This window comes from Poecilia mexicana, unplaced genomic scaffold (assembly GCF_051168715.1).
Source record: "Poecilia mexicana isolate PSO_F unplaced genomic scaffold, ASM5116871v1 scaffold_13, whole genome shotgun sequence".
Lineage (NCBI taxonomy): Eukaryota > Metazoa > Chordata > Actinopteri > Cyprinodontiformes > Poeciliidae > Poecilia > Poecilia mexicana.
Window position 1 is genome coordinate 7,648,170 of NW_028263382.1, and position 19,620 is coordinate 7,667,789.

Genomic DNA, 19,620 nt, shown 5'->3' on the forward strand with positions numbered 1-19,620 from the left:
TTCAGATTAAAAAAGGGATATTTATTACCAAAACAGAAGGCGAAGCACAGCTTAAGCTCACTGCAACAGCACAGCATCATGGTTGAGTCCACAGCTAAAGAGCCACGATTATATCAGTAACGTCAGAGATAAATATTAAAATATCACGGCACTCAAACGCACTGAGGAGCACAAAGTGTACAGACATTATCAAGAGCATCTACAGCAGCCTCAGTCATGCTCCTTTTCTTGCACTGCAGCGCCATCTAGTGCCTGCTCAGCATGGTTACAGTAGTACAATCAGACAGCAGCATGAAATGCAACAGGCGCTTCGTACCGAAAGCTGAACGAGAACATTTAAGGGACAATCGATCGATTTCTGGGACTCGAAGTGGAAGAGAAGAAGGCGACGGCGTCGTCCTCGGTTTGCTGAAATCAGAACTCCACCCGTTTCATTTACGGCTGAAAAAACAAAAACACACACAGGCCTCTCCCACTTTGGAGTTTAAAACGGTGGTCGTTACATTCGACTGCTAAATCCCTGCAGGAGTTTATTTCAAGTTTAAAGGAGAAACTAGTTTTGTGTGTTTAGAGGAGAAACTTGTGCGAGTTCAGAGAAACAAACGGACTGAAGTTGGACAACTTTCTTCAAATCTAACAACATTGGTGTCAAACGTTTGTGCAGCATAAATTTTTGTTTGTGCTGCTGTCACTTTAAAGGTATTAAAGCGTTTCCAGACGTCACCATCTATATCCTCAAAGTTAAAGCAGCACAAATTAAAATTCTGCTGCACAAATGCAGCTTCGGTCGATCGACTCAGAATTTGTTTGATTTTGTGAAATTTTAAAATGATAGCAGCACAAATGTAGCACAAACATTTGACACAAATTTTACTAGATCTGGGTAATGAGGGAGGGGCTAGTTGACCTTTTGACCTTTAGGCTTTGATTAATATCTCCAAAGGAAAGGCAGCTCAAACAAAAATAATTTTTGCTGCACAAACGTTTGACCAATTTTATTCGGCTGCCTCACCTTTCATGGCCTCTGGAAACATTTATTAACGTCCTTAAAATGACAGCGGCACAAACAAAAATGTTGCTGCACAAACATTTGAGACCAATGTTACTAGATCTGGGTGATGTGGGAGGGGCTGGTTGACCTTTTGACCTTTAATATCTTCAAAAGGAAAAAAGCAGAAACAAATTTTGTGCTGCCAAACATTCGGCACCAATTCTGTTAGATTAGAGAAAGATGTTGGCCAACTTCACTCAGACTGCGTTTGGCCTAAACAAATCCCGGGAGCGATCTGGTTTTCAACCCGTTTCAGTCAAATCCTCTGATTCTGTGGAAGAACGACGTTTCTTCTGAGGTTTTTGCATCAATTTCCTCAACATGAAGCAGAAACGTCTGAAGTTTCCTTCAGACATCATAACAAACGAGTGAAACCCGAACCCGGGCGTTCGGAACCGCTCTGTAGAACAAAGGAGCCACATTCGGCCCAAATGAAATCAGGTGGAGTTCCTGTTAAAGGGGGTCGAAATGAACACAGTTCAGGCACAGGAAGTACTAACGCTAAAGGTCACAGGTCAGCCATGATGTTACTTTTTCTCTTCCGTCTCACACGGTTCTGATTGGTCGTCTGCGGGTCGGTCCGGTTGGTTATGCAGCCGTAGGCACAGAGAGGTGCTGCCACCTGCTGGCGGGGGAGGGTAATCTGGTGATGCGGGATCGGACAGAGCGTTGCCTAGGCAACGACCCACTGCAGGATGCTGGTGTCTTTCCCGCCGGTGGAGATCAGGTGACTGTCGTCGTGCAGGAAGGCGACGTTGGTCACATGACTGCTGTGGCCGCTGTACTCGTGACTCGGAGCCTGTTCAGAAAAACACAAACACTTAAATCTACAAGAATATCATTCAAAAACTATTTAACTTTTTTATTAATTGTATAAACTAACGAATGATCGCTTAATGTTACAGTTCTGCAAACATTAAGTTTTTCCAGCTTCATGAAGCACACAGTATTATTATTATTATTACTGCTTTTTCTGAGCTATAATGTAAACACAATAGTATATATGCATTCACACATTTTTTAAATGCAACAATATGCAAAATAATTTAATAGAAGTTTTTTTAATTTGTTTTTCTGTTATAAAATATAATTTAAAATAGCTTTTTGAGATGCTCATATTTATGATTTAGAATTTCTCAAGCTGCGCGCTAGCTAGCATAGCACAGCTAGCATAGCACAGCTAGCATAGCAGCCTGACTAACTACCAAACTAATAAACATTTAATGTAACTTATCCAATTTATTGTGGTGTTTTATTTAGTTTGCAAATTATGAGAGACGTTTTCCCCTTAAAGCTACAGTATGTAATTTTATAAATATGAATTTATTACATATTTATTAAAACTGTAAAATAATCTGTGAAAATAAAAAGGTCGAACTCCTCCCTGTGGTTCTACCGCCATCTGCAGAAATACCCCAATCAGAGCCAAGAGGAGGGTCTTAGCGCCGTCAATCATGCTTGTGTATGGGTTGCTAAATGTGGTAATGTTGGAGAAACAACTTACAGGGAAGCAGTTTATCCTGTGTTAGCTGTGGCTATGCTAACTAGCCTGAGCATTCACTTCAGCCTCTGGTGACGGGAACTACCTGAAGGTGAGCAGCATGTACACAAACATGATTGACAACGCTGGTTGTTTCTGACTTGATGCGCTGCATTTCTGCAGATGGAGGTAGAACCAAAAACAGAAGCGGAGATCAATTTTTTCATAAATTATTGGTCTCAAACTGTCAATGACACTTTTAACAAATAAGAAAAAAACAAAGTTTATAAAAAATTAAATTAAGAGCAAAGCATCGATTTTGTTCTGAGAAAGTTTAGTGAACTATTTAAAATCCTGGAGCGTTTTCTCATGCTGTCCACATGTTTCTGTTTATTGTGTGTTTATAGGAAATTCTAGATCTTTTAAGAGTTTTAGCTGCTCGAAGTCATTTCAGCGTCGGGTTTTACGGCTCAGTGAAAACGGTGAAACACCTGGAACCTGAACTTTAACATCTGGTTTCCATCCACCACTTAAAAAAATCTGGAAGCATTTTATTTTGAAGCTTTCACTGCGTTTATGACCCAGTAGTTGGTGTTAATGTGAAGCCGATGCAGCGCAGGCTGGATGTGACCGACCCTTGGTTGGGAGCAGGGGAAGGCGAACAGCTGCACTTTGCCAAAGTCGTCAGCAGAGGCCAGCAGGGAGCCATCATGTGAGCGGCACACGGCGTTGATGTCCGTGCCGTCGGCGCCGTCCGGCCAGATTCCTGGGAAACAAAGAGTTAGGAAGTCAGTGGGAGACAAATACTGATGTTCATGTCATGTTCTGTTTTCAGCCTGCAGGAAAATACCAGGGCGTCAGAGAGCATCTGAAAGAAAACACGAACTGCAACTTTACATCACCTGAGACTGAAAGCTGGACATTTCATACAGCAGCTGCCCAGAGTGTTAGCATCAATACATGTAGCCAGTAGCTTTAAGAACAAAACAGGACATGAACACGATGGATAGAACGAAGGATACGTCAGAACGAACGAAGAACGAAGGATACAACGGAACGAATGAACAGTAGAACGAAGGATAGAACGAAGGATACAACGGAACGAATGATAGAACGAAGGATAGAACGGAACGAATGAACAATAGAACGAAGGATATGATGGAACAAACGATACGTTATAAGTAACTTTTGTTTAGAGTCAATAATTCCTCAATATGGATGAAAAAGTTCTTGTTCCATTGGCAGATAGAATTACTTATAACAAGACATTTTCCCATGTTGTAATTAAAATAATCTGCCAGTTGAACTAGATTTGTTTTGTTGGTAATAAGGGATTACTGACTTAAAACATGACCATAGACTGGAAATCAGTCAAAACTAAGACCAAAAACACTTGGTAGGATTTTGTGTTTTTGCACCCTGTGAGACTTTGCATCAGCAGGACTGTTTGGTTTTAGTTTTGGTCTGGAAGGCCTACCGAAGGTGCTGAAGCTCAGAGTGCAGGTAGAGGTGGCCCACTCCAGGTTGCGCACCGTGTCCATGTTGGTCACATGTTTACCACTGGATGCCTCCCCTGAAAATTAAAATAATAATAATAATTACAACAAAAAAGCTTCATACACATCAGGTTTCCTCTTTTTGGAGAAAACAAAGACGTACAGAAGAGGATCTCGTAGTCTCCTGAGTTGGTGACGAGGTACTGGCTGTCTGCAGACCAGTCCAGATGGGTGACGAAGCTGGAGTGACCCTAAAAAACCCAAACAAATCAGAACAATTCCAGTTTAAATCAGTTTTCCCTCATGGCTGAAAATGTGTTTCAGTCTTTCTCAAACTGTGGCTCCCAGGCGCCCTCTGGTGGTCCGCAGGGTACTGCATGTAACCACTGTTTATTTGCAGAGGTCAAAGTGCGACGCTACAGTTAGCTTAGCAAAGGGTTGGCTTTAAAAATAGTAATGGATGAGTGGCTTAAAACCAGGTCACATAAACCTGAAGATATTGGAGGAAAGAAAACGACGGCAGGAACATTTACATCAGAGGAGGCCGAGTCGTTCACCAGAGATTCGATTCTTTTGAACAGCTCTGTCAGTGGGAACTGTTCTTTGCTCACACGTCAACAGCTATTGTTATTTTTATTTAATTAAAATAATTAAATTAAATACTAAAGATAAATACAATTTGTAGAATTGGTAGATAATTTTCAATCTATTTTTCTTTTGCTGTGCTTCTAAATTACAAACAGCCCTAAAATGTTATTAATTCACTCAACAAAAATAGCAACTTATTTTCTAAGTATTTGACATAATTGGAAAACTTAGGATCCACTTTCAGAATCTGTAAATAGCTCAAAATGTCCCAAACAGATGAATTAATGGTTGTGGTTCTTATTGGGATAAACAAAAAACAACAATAAGAGTTAAAGAGACTAATGTTTAAATTTCAGGTTGTATTTTTTAACAGGTGTTAAGAGGTTTTTAGCCTGAAAAGGTTTGAGAAACACTGATCTCTGCTAAGGGTAGAGAATCTGGACTTGCAGTGCATTTGCCCACGCGGCTGTACTTCTTGCCGCTCTCGCTCACGGCGTAGATGTAGACGAAGTTGTCATGGGAGGCAACAGCCAGGAAGTTACCATCTACAAACACAAACGGTTCAGAGAGCAGCTTGGAGAGAAGCATTAAGGAGAAATACGGAGCCGTCAGGGCGTTCACCTGGAGAGTATTTGATGTTTGAGATGATCTCGCTGCCGTCTGTGTGCATAGAAACTAAATCCCGGGTGTCGGTGTCCAGCACCAGCCACCTGGAACAACAAGAAGTGTTAACTGGCAACAGCAGAGCCAACAGATGCAGCAGCGCCTCACTTCCTGGCTCCAAACACCACTAAGCATATAAAGATTTAGTTTTTAGCCTAATCAACCTGGTTACTGTTCAGTAATTGTAGATTTTTTGTAGAGTTTAGCTAAAATATTCAAACAAAAAGCAGCTGGAGAAGCTTCAATATCTGCAGAATGCTACTTTATGTGCTACTGGTTGGCATTTGCTGAGGAGCCAAGCCAGGAGCGCCATTCATCCCCCTTGATGCTGATTGGCTGTTACCTGCGGCGGTGTGTTAGGGTCATTATAGACAGAAAGAAAGGAGTAAATATCCGCCAAAAAACTCTGAAATGCTTAGATTCATCTCAGAACTCTTCTAGAAAAAACAAGAACATTTCTGAATTTGAAAAGTAGAAAATTTGCTACAAAAAAGCTGAAATTTTGAGATGTGACAAAATTGTTTTTTGTAGAAATATTGTACAAAAAACAAGGACAAACTCAAATTTTCAAATTAATCTCAGAAATGTTCAAACTCAGAAATGTCCTCTCTTTTTTTGGAAGTCAAAAATTTGCAGACCAAAAAAAGCTATTTGGAAATTATTTCGCCATATTTCAAGTGTACAAATATATTTGCACTAGAAACTGGAGCAGAAATACAACAACCAAAAAGAACCAGAACCACTGCTCAGTTCTTGGAGGAAATTAGATTTTGTAGCAAAAAAAACAAATATTTTTGCTCTCTAAAATATACAGAAATAATTGTGAATAAGTGATGGAGCCACTGTTTAGATTTTGTGTTTTTCCAGATGTTTTAGAGCTGCAGCTGCAGCGGCGGACCAACCTTCCAGTCATGGTTCCCACAGCCAGAACGGCACCACTGGGATGGAAACCTGCAGACCTTCCCGGATCCTGAACAAGAACCAAAATGCTAGTTATCCACGTCAGTTAGCAGATTATGCTCTGTTTTTCCGTTTCTACTGCTCCTTTCACCTCCAGGGTCTTGCTCCAGAGCGGCTGGTGGGTGCTGGTGTCCCACAGGTGGACCTGCTTGTCCTGAGAGCAGGTAACGAACTGCTCCATGGAGGGGTGGACGTCCAGCCCCCACAGCTCGTCTGTGTGACCCTGGAAACACAGGAAGGGGTTAAAACAGGAGGAGGTCGCCTGACGCTAACGGATGCTAACGAAAGCTAACAGATGCTAACAAAAAGCCAACAAATGCTAAGAAAAGGACACCAAGAAAGTTAAACCCTCGCGTGGTTACTATTCAGAAATTGTAGATTTTTTGGGTAACACTTTATTTGAAGGGGTGTGAATAAGACTGTCATGACACTGTCATAAACATGTCATAACACGACATAACACCTGTCACAAACATGACATAACACCTGTCATAAACATGTCATAACACCTGTCATAAACATGACATAACACCTGTCACAAACATGACATAACACCTGTCACAAACATGACATAACACCTGTCATAAACATGACATAACACCTGTCATAAACATGACATTAACATGAATAAGCCTTCATGAATATTTATGACTGTTGTCATAAAGCGTCATTCGGTAAATTATGACACTTTTAATACAAAGTTGACATTATTCAAAATGTCTTTGTTATGACAACTTGACATTAACCAAGAAATCATTACTGATATAAATTTGTTATAAAAGTATTACTGATTGCACTTTAAAAATTAGGTAACTTTATGTTATTAAAGGTAAAGTTTAAACAGTAATGATTTCCTGGTTAATGTCAAGTTGTCATAACAAAGACATTTTGAATAATGTCAACTTTGTATTAAAAGTGTCATAATTTACCGAATGACGTTTATGACAACAGTCATAAATATTCCTGAAGGCTTATTCATGTTCATGACGGGTGTTACGACATATTTATTACAGTGTCATGTCAGCCTTATTCACCCCCCTTCAAATAAAGTGTTACCATTTATTGTAGCTAAAATATTCAAAGCTAACAAAGCTAATGGATATAATGGAAGCTAATGGACACCAACAGATGCTAACAAAAGCTAAAGGATGCTAACAAAGGCCAACAGACACCAACAGACGGTAACAGATGCCGATAGATGCTAACGAGAGCTAAAGGATGCTATCAAAGAGACGCTAGCGGAAGCTAATGGATGTAACAAACGATATTGGCTGCAAACGGAAGCTAACAGACCCTAACGAATGCTAACAAAAGCTAAGTGATGTCAGTGAAACCAATGGCTGCTAACAAAAGCCATTGGAAGTTGACAGAAAGATGCAAACAGCAGCTACACTAAAAGACGCTAACCGAAGCTAACATTAGAAGCTAATGGATGCTAACGGAGCCTTCTCCAGGTGCGTACCTGTACGATGGGGGTCAGGGTGTCGGGAAAGGCCGCTCTGATGATGGCGTTCTTGGTGGTTCCGACGAACAGCTCACCTGGTTTCCCCTCAGCCAGAGCCCGGACCGGGCCGAGCAACTCGCCCACCTGGACGCACAAAGAGAGAGAGAAGGAAAAGAGACCAATATACCAAAAACCACAGCTACTGGTTAAACTGGTTATCGTTACTGGAACCAACTGTTGCAGAGATATCAGTGATTTAAAATCATAAAAAAAATACTGTTTACTGTTCGACAGCAAACATGATTTAAATATGGAACCTGCAGAGGGAGGAGGAAACAGAAGGAAGGAAGTATAAACATAAAGGGTGAAATGGAGTGACGGGGAGAGACGTAAAGGAAAAAAGAGAGAAGGAAGGAAGTAAGTGAGTGAGAAAGGAGGATAAAAAAGGAAAGAACGTTTAGATAATGCATCTGGAATAAAGGTTGGAAAAACAAATGTTTGTAGGCTTTTATCTCAGATTGTCATTATCTGACCAACAAGAAGAAACATGAATCTATTCTGTCTGCGTGCTTCATCCCTCCTTCCTCGTTCTTCCTCTACCTCCATCTCCGCCTGCTTCCTGTAGTTGTGGTCCCACAGCGCCACCTTGCGGTCTTTCCCGCCTCCGGACACCATGGTGCCGTCCTTCAGGACGCAAACGGAGAAGATGCCACCTTCGTGTGCACCCGACACCACCTGGCTGATACGGTTACCACCTGGTAACACACACACACACACACACACACACACACACACACACACACACACACACACACACACACACACACACACACACACACACACACACACGTTGGATGATCCCTCGTTCACAGAGACCTTCCACCAGAGAAAAGGAGCAAACCCGACCTTTGGCCCAGACGTAGAGGTTCCCACTGGAGTCTCCTGTGATGGCGTCGCCGTTTTCAGCAAAGGCCACACACAGAACGTACTTTGGTTTCTCGTGTTTCTATGGAAACGGATCAAATAATTTGTGGGTTTAATGTTTTTCATACGGTTTTTACACTGAGAATTAACATCTGCAACACAAAGAAGCAAAAAACTAAGTTCAGCAGCGAGAGCATATTTTAAAAGGTTTGGACTAAGATGATGTTAGCTTCAGTTTGATTCTCATCTCCCCTCAGTGCTCAGTCTGGGATTTCTCCCATTGAGCTTGATTTCTCGGGATCAATTTACTCTTTTGCTCAAGTAAAAGTAAAAAGTTTTCGTCCGAGAAAATACTCAATTAAGAGTAAAAAACGTGTTTGGTAAAATGTCTACTCCGGCACTGAGTAACTGATCAAATTATCAATCATTTAGTATTTTAAAATTACATCACCAGATGGACCAAAACATAAAGTTAAGTTTTAAAAACCAAAATGATAATAATTAACATAAGTAACAAAAAAATAACAAAAATCAGTTAAAATATTTCTTTTCCAAATCAGTTTAACAGAAGCTGCAGGTTTGTGTGTCTGAGTCTGGTGGATTTCTGGTTAAAACATGTTTTTCATTCAGAGGGAAGAAAATCCAGAAATTTTACTCAAGAGTAGAAATACTTCATAATAAAATTACTCTAGTAAAAGTAAAAATACTCATATCAGTGATATTTTTTTGAAGTTGCTTAGGTGATTGTACTGATCAGCTCAGGATCCCGGCCGTCTGGACGAACCGAAGCGTAGAAACAAGCGCCCAGTTTTCTTCAGGCTCAAACCGTTTTACATTTAAAATCTGGTGTTCGTGGCGGTTCTACCTCAAACAGTCCCTGCCTCTTGGTGAGCGCGTTTCCCTCCATGGTCCAGAAGTTGATGTGCGACTTTCCACAGGTGACGATCAGATTCGTGTCCATGGGATGAAACACGGCAGCCAGCACAGAGTCGTTGGAGCACTGCAGCAGCAAACGCTATTCCTTCATCTGCGGCTTTCATCAGCTCACAATTAATGAGATGAAGGCGAGTTTACCTTCACTTCAGCGAGTTGTTTCTCTTTCTGCCAGTTCCAGACTGACAGGATGTGATCGTTGGCGTCGTCCACGGCGCAGAGGAAGGAGCCGCCGTTCTGAGTGGACGAAGAGAAAAACGTCACAGAAACATAAAACTGATTTCCAGCTGCTGCACAGCAGATAGCGAAACAATCCTGTTCATTTCCACCAAAAAATTCAGAAGTTTTTAGATTAATCTCCGAAAATTTCTAGATAAAACACTGGAAATTTCTGAGTTTGAAAAGTCAAAAAAATTGCTTGAAAAAAAAAATCTGACATTTTGAGGATAATCTAAAATTTTCTAGAAACAAAATGTGACAATTTCAGATTTTCAAGTTTAAAACGTCCTAGAAAAAAACTGAAATACTTGGGTTCATCTAAAGTTTTCTAGAACAAAATAAATTTCTGAGTTTGAAAAGTTTTAACATTTCCTTGAAAAAAACTCAGAACTTTTTAAATTCATCTCAGAAATTTTCACATTTCTAGGAAACTTTGAAAAATTTACTTGGAAAAAAATTCCACAATTTTGAGATTAACCAGATATTTTCTAGATACAAAACGTGAAAATTTCTGAGTTTGAAAAGTTGAACATTTACTTAAAGAAAATTGTTTAGAGAAAATGTCCTCTCTTTTTAATCATTTTTATAAACTGTCAGATGTTTGGTGGAAGTCTGAGATTTTCTGCCCTGACGGCGTCCAGTCGCTGCTTACCGACTTGGAGAAAGAGACGCAGGTGACGGCTCTGTCGAACGCCCCCATGCCGATCACATGCAGCGTGTTGAGGCTCACCGAGTCCCAGATGCGGACGTGAGGAGCGAGAAGCTGAAGAGGAAAAACAAACAAATAACTACAGAATTAAACATTTACTGAAGAAAACTACAATCAGAAAACTTATTTTATTAATTCCACTGAAAAAAACCATTAAAATCAGTGTTTTCTTGCATCCCAAGCAACATTTTAATTGGAAACTTATTTTATGAAATAGAAAAAGGAATAACAAAGGTACAGTTGGGTTAATAAAACAAACGGAGGTGCGGCGTCCACTTTACCTTTCCATCCTTGGAGTTTCCAGCCACCTGACCCGTTGCTATGGTTACCATGTCAGGATGAACGCTCAGGCTGAGGAGAGCGAAAGTGAAAAACGATTCACATCTAAACATTTTGCAACGTTTGCAAGTTCAAACATTCAGCAAAATAAAATAATTTTTTAAAAATTGTACCATTAGCAGCCTTTAAAGGACTCAGAGTGTCGACATTGTTATTGTTATGGCGCCGTCTTTGTGAGAGAATAAAAGGTGAATGTTTTCTTAAAAAGCTGAAGGAGTCAAACTGACAGCAGTGGGACAAGAAACGGTTTTTTTCCCAGCATGCCTCAGGAGGCGTTTAGTGTTTACAGGCCAGCTGGTGCCAGATGATTGGATCATAGATTTAATTAGATGAACAGACACTTTTCACACAAAAGAAACTTCTATTTGCACTGCAAAAACACAAAATCTCACCATTTCAGTCTAGTTTCTATTCCTCCTCTGTGTCATTTATTTTTTTTTATAGGCGCAAAATCTATTAAATAAAGGATTAAAGGATTTCTTAAACACGCATGAAATTATCAAAGCAACATTACAGGTATGTTTTTAATGTGGGAATAACATTGTAACATGATGCATAGCTAAAAAAAGTCGATTTTAAGGTGTGGAGGTGAGTGTTTTCTGCTGTACACTGCAAAAACTCAAAGTCTTACCAGGTATTTTTCTTCTAGTTTCTACTCCAAATATCTTAGTTCACTTGAAATAAGACAGAAGTAACATGTAGGTAACATTTCAGCAAGATTTCAGAGCTTATTTTACATCAATAATTCATCAAAATTGATGGAAAAAAAACTAGGTCCAGTGGCAGATCAGTTAGTTTTGTCTTATTTCAAGTGCACTAAGATATTTGGAGTAGAAACTAGAAGAAAAATACTTGGTAAGATTTTATTTTTTACAGTGTGAATCATTTTGGTAAATGGTATCATTAATCCAGATCAAAAACATCAAGATCCAGACTGAATATTATTACTCAAACTGATAATCTGACATTTTACTCCACTATTCCTTCATTGCTTTTCATAAAATTCATATTTCTGTGGAGAATTTGAAAGGAAAATAAAAATAAAATCAGTCATTTTCAGACGTGAAAATGACCAAAATATGCAGAACAGTGGACCATAAAATGGTTTTAAAAGTGGGAATTAATTCAAAAGTTCTGATAAAAGGCGAGTAAAGTTTGAGGAGGTTTAAAACTGCGAGTGGGAGCTTCCCGAGAAAAGTCTGATCCATACTGGGAACAACAGGAAATTCTGCAGATTCCTCTGGTGGAAGAAAGAAAGAGATGGTGGTTTTCTGGTGAAGTCAGGCCATTAAAGGAGAAATTATACAATTAGGTTCCTCTTTGTTTGAAAACTGCTTCAAATTGAAAGTTTTTCTTGGAAAAATTCAGCTGCTTGGTGATCGAGTCTGAACTGGATGCTAATGAATCTGTCAGTAGCTGCATCTACATTAACCATAAAATCACAAAACTGGAATTATAATAAATTTATTGATGGAAACAAGGCAATTTAGAGGAAAAAAAACATTTTTGAGCTAGAGTGAGGCGGTTTTTCATATTTAAAACAGTGTTTTTGTATCACATGATTAACAACAGGATGTTACTACTGACAGAAACACCAAAGAAGACAGGAAGTGGTAGCAGGATAATGGTTTGTTTTGGTTTTTCTTCCATCAGAGCTGTCACAGCTTCACAAAATTAAAAAATTTTTGACATCAGCAAAATATCAACAAAGATTTGTATTGCAGCTAGTGTTATAGATATTAACATAGACGGATCCAAAGGCTTTATTATGGTATCAGTGTTTGTTTCCTCACCATTTGACGTCGTCGTTGTGTCCCAGGTAATGTCTCTGCTGCTGCTCCTCAGTGTTGTACAGAACCACCACCGACGCGTTGAAGTACACGATCTCCCCGGTGGGCAGCAGGTAGAGGTTGCAGCGGCAGTCGCGGCCACGGTAGCCGTAGCTAGCCCACCGTTTAGTTAGGGAAGGTGACCGAAGCTGTAAAGATCGGCAGGAAGCCATTTTTTTACGTAAAATATCCACAAACAAAGATGGACGCCAAAGCTGGGGGTTAATTTCTGCTTCAAAAACCGATCTGATTGGACGCTGTGACAGACTATTGCTGTGCTAAAAGGTGTTAGCTAAAATAGCATCTCAATGCTAAACATGTAGCAGGAGCGCAGATGCTAACACTAATGTTAGCAGCCAGAATTTCTAAAGAAGCTGAATGGAAGAAGTAGAAGTTAGTACCAATCTGACTGTTGAATAACCTAAATAAGAGATTAAAAGCAATAAATACCTTTGTTGTTGAGCTCATATCTGTTTATTAAATGATTTAGCAGCAAAAAACGGGAGTTGAACTGAAAAAATATTTAGTTTTGTTGACATGGTTTTCGATTAAAACGAGGTTAAATAATTAGACTGAAATTAACTCAACCGATTAATTACATGAGGTTTTCGCCAAGTGGATAAAATCTAAAGTGTTGATGAAATAAACACTTTAAGGCAACAAGCTACTGTGATGCTGCTAGCAGTGAATAAAAGACCATTAAATTACATTAGTTCATGTGTAATGGTGACATTTTTCCATTTCCTGGAGCCAACCTTTAAGAAGTTTTTTTAAATAAATGAGAAGTGTGGCTTTCACAGTACTCGACACAGAATTACAAAAAACGTATAATTTTAAAAATTATACAATATTTAAAATTACAATTTTAAAAAACTGATTTAATGTTTTTTCTATTTTAAAAATATTTCTCCTCCACTGCTTTGACCATCGAGTCTTTCCTGGCTGTCGTCTCCCTTTCGGTTGGAAGGATACACCCACTGAAGCTTCAGCTTTTTGTCCGGCAGCGCCACCTTCTGGTCCAGGTTGAAGCCGTCCCGCTGCTGGTCGGGGACGTGCATGGTGACGGGACGACCGCGCAGGAACATCCTCACGTAGCCGTCCTCTGAGGAGAAAAACGGCTTTAAATACACAGACTGTGAATCCGTCGTCAAACAGAGAGAAAAGTAGAAACATAAAACAGAAAGGAAGAAACTGGAGGGGGGAACAAACTTTAAACTTATCGTTTAGGTCATTAAAACATTTACTTTTACATCAAATAAGCAAAATAAGGAGCTGAAGACCAAGAATTAAGTTTCTGCAACAAAGTTTATGTAAAACCAGCTGCTACCATTTAAAGGTTTTTCAAAGTTTCTCAGAATTAATTCCATTTTACAGGGATTTTAGGTGACAGGCCAAAAGTGGAAAATTAAAGAGACACGGTGACTTTTTAAACATGTTCCTACATCACCTGTGAAAAGCAGGTTTTTTTCTTTCTCTCAAACTTTTAATGTTGTACCTGGAGCATTTTAAGTGGCTGTGCCAAAGTAAACAGGGCTTGGAAAAATAAAATAACTTTTTACAAGGCTTATTTATCCAACACCTTGTCTTGGTTTATTAGGAAATACACTGAAGTTTGTAAAAAACAAAAAAAAAAACCTGAAGGCAAATATTTATATATGTATATAGAAAAGGTAATTTTACCTGCATTGTAGGTGCATTCTTTGGATTTGCTGAAAAACAGAAAAACTGATCAGCAGAATGAAATCGTTTCCCACTCTGAAGATTAAAAATGTTTAAAAAGTGAGCTGTGGATCCAGAGAGCCCATCACGCATACATTTGTTAAATGCATGAAACGGAGCAGCTCCCTTTCACATCATTTCATCTCCAGGCTTCAACCCTCATTACTTCATTCGACTGGACAGCGAGAGGAAACATGGGAGTCAGCAGAAACACGAAGTGGACCTCAGCGTTCAGCTCATGAATAAACAATCAGATTAAAGATACCAGCAGCTGCTCCGACACGGCGTGCAGGCTGCAGAACGCTCCAGGTGTTTGGAGCATAAAGTCATAAAGTCGCAGCGCTGATGGGTGAGAGGCGGCTGCAGCAACAAGCTTTCAAAAACGGCCAAAGATGAAGAAAATGATTAAAAACACTGGAAATAATCAAGTAGCACGAACAGCTAGCATCCACATTTAAAGCTACAGCATTCCACCTTTAGAAGATGATTTAAAAACATATTTATTAAAAGTTTCAAGGAATATAATGGCATAATAATAAAGCAAGAACACATCCTCAAAGATCATTAAACTTCAAATTATAATGAATATTTAATACTGGAACTGGACGACATTTTAACTATCCAAAACAAACAAAAACAACAAATAAAATGAATTATGAAATCTTTCAGAAAAAGAAAGACTCAAACATTTTATCATCCAGTTTTTGGTAAAAAAAAAAAGACAAATCCTGCAAATGGAAGTTATTGAGCTCAATTTATCATGTGATTGATTTATTGCAACATGCCTCGTCTTAGCGCTGTCAATCAGGCTCGTGTATACGCTGTTCAATGTGCTGATGGAGGAGAAACAACTTCTCATCGTCATCAGTGGCTATGCTAACTAGCCTTAGCATTCTGTAGCATACACAAGTGTGATTGACAGCACAAAGACCCTCCTGCCTCTGACTGGTTGCTTCTGGAGGAGCAGTGGGTTTTTAGGGTAATTTTTTTCACTGATTATTTGTCTCACAACACAGTGATACTTTAATACATAAACATTTTTTTCTTATAAAAGTTACATTCCTCAGTTTTAAGACGGATCTGTTTTGGAAAGTTTTCTATTCGGCCCTCAGGCTTCGATCTCCTTTGATAAAGAGAGAAAACACTGAAGGTTTTGTGCTCCAATGTTCCCATTAAAAATAAAAGAAATGACTTTTGATCAATTATGACACAGAATACAGAGAAACTATTGTACCCATAGAAAGGGGGGATGACGGCGTGGGCCCAAACGCAATGCAGGCAGCAAAGCTCTGCAGCTTCATGTTGGAAATCTGTGTTGCTAAATGCAAAATTGCAACGATTCAGCCGTCCATCACGACTCTGCAGCTCCTGATTCAGCCGTCAGTCAGCCGGCCAGAGCTGCTGCGGTTTGAGCACTTCATGGGTTGCTGACTGGCAGGACGACCTGTCCACCAATCAGCCGCGGCTACAGAAGAAGTGATGACATCTGGATAAGGGAAAAGTTTTAACTTTAACCCAAAAACTGAAAGGTGTGGAGACAGAACAACCAAACAGGCTGGGAAGGAGGTAGGACAGAAAACGGCGCTAGTAAAGGAGGAACTCTGAAAACATCAGCCGCCGTTCTGCAAAGGCTTCACTGAAAACAGAAGATGAGTGAATGCAGAATATTTTTGCATTTCCATTTGGGTCTCAACTGCTTCTAAAAACAGGTGAAGCACTTAAAAACATTAAAAAGTAGAAATAAAAGCAAGTTTCCGGCTGTAAGTTAATGTTTTTTGGTGCCTGGAAAATGAGCCGTTTATAAAACCTACAGATTGTGACATCATTAATCAGCAGGGACTGCCCGTTACCTAGCAACCCCAGCAAAGCCCAGTCTGTTGCCCAGCAACCCCAGCAGAGCTCCAGCACGTTTGGTCAGCTGGTTTTACTGCTGTACAATGACTGCTGGAAAAGACGGGTGTTTTGTTGTTGACTGACCATCCAGAAACCACTTACTACTTTCTTGTTGGTTGTGCAGGAGGCTCTACTAATGCTTCTCAAAGATGTACGTTTGTATAATTGCACGTGTCTGCAGCCATTTTCACGTTTGAGTTTAAACGTTGAGTTGGGGTCGTGGCCAGCAGCACCTTGTTTAGATTTAAATTGACAGGACGTCCTAAAACAACTAAAATCTGAAAGGAAGGCAGAACTAAACAGACTGAAATCTTTTATTCAAGAACGATTTTTTACAAAAAAGTGTAGTGAGTAGGATTTGAATAGACCTTTTCTAACCTGTTCAGTGAAGCACAATATGTCTCCTTTATTGAGTCAAAGGAGATGTAAGCCTGTTTCAATATGAGGCGCAGATCAGAGAGCAGATCAGAGAGCAGATCAGAGAGCAGATCAGAGAGCAGATCAGAGAGCAGATGTCTGATCTGGTTCTGGTCAGGTGGAGGCCAGTGTTGGCTCTTTTAACTAACCACATAAAGGCCCGGTTGTTTGCGTGTCGCTCTGGCAGGGAGACGAGGCGTGGCGCGGCTGCAGCCAATCACAGGCCGCGGCTGACCCCGTAATTAGAGCAGAGCTGGCTGGGAAACTGGCAGAAAAACACTGTAAATACCGGCACATCTAAAACCTCCTCACTGTGAAACGTGAGCGAGTCTCCTGCTTTCCAGGCGGAGATGAACAAACAGAACCTTCATTAACATGCAGAACATTTTCCGCCTGGATGGCTGCGCTCGGAAAACACACAGAGGGGACGGACGAGCTGCAAGGATGCACCAGGGGAACGCAGTAATCCTCCTGAGTACGATTCTCCAGAGCTGCACATTTCTGATGAACAAACGTCAAGCAGAAACAAAATGTCTGCTGGTTTAAAGTTCAGAGGATTCAACAACAAGGGCAGCAATCAACGAAAAAAAGAAAAAAACCAGCAGATCTGTGATGGATGTTAAACTAAAAGAAACAAAACCTGCTAGTAAAATCTTACCAGCCTTCTATGGAAGGCAGTTTTATCATTTACTACAGATGGAATCTTCAACAAAGATCAGATTAAAAACCAAATCTGATTGTAAAAAGTTACTGTAGGTTCGGTAAACAGGAGGAAACTGTTCTGGGTATGACGAATTTTCTTTTAACCAACAAGAACTGACTCAAAAATGTCTAATACGGCAGAAAAATCTTTTAATTGTGATTTTTGTTGCATATTTTCTCAAGAAAATAAACGACAAACACGTCGGAAAATGTCTTCGTAGAGACCCAAATTCAACCCCTTAGAACCTCAACATGCCTTCATAAATATTTTAAGACATTTAGTTCAATTAGCTGTTGTAATTGTGGTTTGATTATATATTCAAACAGCTTGCCATATTCCTGCTGTTAACCTGTCAGTTATTTCAGTTTTCAGCCCTGAAGCAGCAAAACCAGTTCAGAAAGTTTTATTTCAACAAGCCTGCCAAAATTTAGAATAAAAAAAAAACTGAAACGTCTTTGATAAGCAGGTCAAAGTTCATGAGCTCTGCTTAATTAAAAACAACCGATTCCTGCTGGTAACACCACAAATGAAACCTGAACCCAAAAGCAGTCAGAATAATTTATGACTTCTTTTCTAACTTTTTCATTTCAGCCTCATGTTTCATTTTCTGAGGCATTTGACTTTGCATTAAAAGATATTTCCAGTAAAACATTTTCCTTATCCTCCAGTTCATCTGATTGGCATTTCTTGTTTAAACTAAAAGGGATCAGAAAACAAAGCGGTGCAGTCAAAGGCGCACGGAGGAAATGGACGTTTCTACCCCACTAATGGTTTATGGCGTCCTTCAACTGCGGGATGATGGGAGCGGTCATCCATCAGCTGATCCATTATGACTTAAGTGCTGCAGCAGTCGACTTTATAAACACGTTTTCTGCACGGTTCCACTCAGAAACTGCAAATTATACAAAAACCGGAATAAATCCTGCAGGATTTATCACGTCTGAAAACAGATGAATCAGATTACTTGCTCACAAAATGATTCCAGTGATTTAAAATAAGTTTTATTTAGTGCTAAATGAAGCAGAATGTGCAGCGAAATCACTTGAATCAGGTTTTTGTGTAGAACATGCAGGGCAGTGCGGTCGGAGAAACTCAACCCAGTTCCTGTTGGTGCAGCAGAGTTTGCTGCATGTTGAGAGGAAATGTGATCAATTTCATAACCGTGATCATAACTCTGCTGCAAAGCCAAACTCCCTCTGCAGCGCTCCGACTCGCCAGGTGATCCCCAGGTAAACCCCGGCATACACAAAGAAGAAGCTGCGGCTGGTTACCATAGCGACCAGATCAGATCTGCTGAGCCCTCCACCTCTCCTTCCTTATCTGTTTGTTTTTTACGTCAGGAGACGACCGTTTGCTGTAACTAACAGAAGTTTCTATGTGGAGAGAAAACATTACAGAAACGCCGTCAGTCTCATTTTGCCTCCAGTCGGGTTCTGCTGCCCCTCCCCACCGCGCCGCACACACAGACCCAACCACATCCAACTGTTCGCGTGACAACACAAACCTCCTCAGGCTTAGAAATCTATAACACGATGTGAGTGGAAACCCGTCCACAGTGGAACAGAACCAGCAGGAAGTGGTTCCGGCGGGTCTCTGAGGCTTTGCTGTTGGCGTTTACCTGGAGGATCGCTTCATGTCTGCCGTTTTCCCGTTAGAGCAGCTTCCAGCTTCCTGCAGAGCCGTTTGTGTCCCGTTCAGCAGCCGCACAGACACACACTTCCTCCTTCGCTCTGCAAACTTTTAGCTCAGCATCGCAGCCAATCAGAGGGCAGCTTCCAGCCCAGAGCCCCGCCCCCTCATGTTACCCAGTAACCACACCTCTTTACCAGGAAGGAAATCCGAGCCGTCGGCAGAAACACAGGACAGCAGCAGCAAACAGTCACATTTATCCGAGGAATTCATCACAATGTTACTTTAACCTGAGCAAAACTGAAGTACATTAAATCTGTACAAAGATCAACAACATTTTACTCTTCATATGTTACAAACTTCATTGATTTTAATGTAAAATAAAGTTTTAAGCTTTATGTTAATTTTTGGCAATATGGACTTAAAACTGTGTCATAATACTTTGTTGTATTTATTGTGGAAACAATAATTATGAAAAACTAGTTCAAGTTAATCACCTTCAGTTAGTTAATTGCAGTTTATTTAATTAAAATGTTTGGATTTGCCTCTTTCCACAGACTTCCAGTTTGTTAGTTTATTTTATTTCAATAATCATCTCTGCTGACTCAACAGAAACAACGAGTC

The 19,620-nt window shown here is 40.1% G+C and overlaps 1 protein-coding gene across 1 annotated transcript in view; it reads right to left on the reverse strand.

Moving 5' to 3' along the window:
- Nucleotides 1-19,620, reverse strand: part of eml2 (EMAP like 2) — a 35,343-nt gene continuing 15,723 nt past the window's right edge. Inside the window, exons 5-22 of the mRNA XM_014993531.2 lie at nucleotides 14,316-14,344; nucleotides 13,608-13,737; nucleotides 12,600-12,749; nucleotides 10,749-10,818; nucleotides 10,411-10,521; nucleotides 9,681-9,776; nucleotides 9,472-9,606; nucleotides 8,589-8,688; nucleotides 8,283-8,437; nucleotides 7,701-7,826; nucleotides 6,330-6,461; nucleotides 6,181-6,248; nucleotides 5,237-5,325; nucleotides 5,063-5,160; nucleotides 4,191-4,278; nucleotides 4,009-4,104; nucleotides 3,167-3,297; nucleotides 1-1,850 (exon numbers count right to left, since the gene is read on the reverse strand). Coding sequence (XP_014849017.2) covers nucleotides 1,725-1,850; nucleotides 3,167-3,297; nucleotides 4,009-4,104; nucleotides 4,191-4,278; nucleotides 5,063-5,160; nucleotides 5,237-5,325; nucleotides 6,181-6,248; nucleotides 6,330-6,461; nucleotides 7,701-7,826; nucleotides 8,283-8,437; nucleotides 8,589-8,688; nucleotides 9,472-9,606; nucleotides 9,681-9,776; nucleotides 10,411-10,521; nucleotides 10,749-10,818; nucleotides 12,600-12,749; nucleotides 13,608-13,737; nucleotides 14,316-14,344 — 1,930 coding nt within the window. The 3' untranslated portion in view covers nucleotides 1-1,724. The remainder of the gene's footprint in view (nucleotides 1,851-3,166; nucleotides 3,298-4,008; nucleotides 4,105-4,190; nucleotides 4,279-5,062; nucleotides 5,161-5,236; nucleotides 5,326-6,180; nucleotides 6,249-6,329; nucleotides 6,462-7,700; nucleotides 7,827-8,282; nucleotides 8,438-8,588; nucleotides 8,689-9,471; nucleotides 9,607-9,680; nucleotides 9,777-10,410; nucleotides 10,522-10,748; nucleotides 10,819-12,599; nucleotides 12,750-13,607; nucleotides 13,738-14,315; nucleotides 14,345-19,620) is intronic.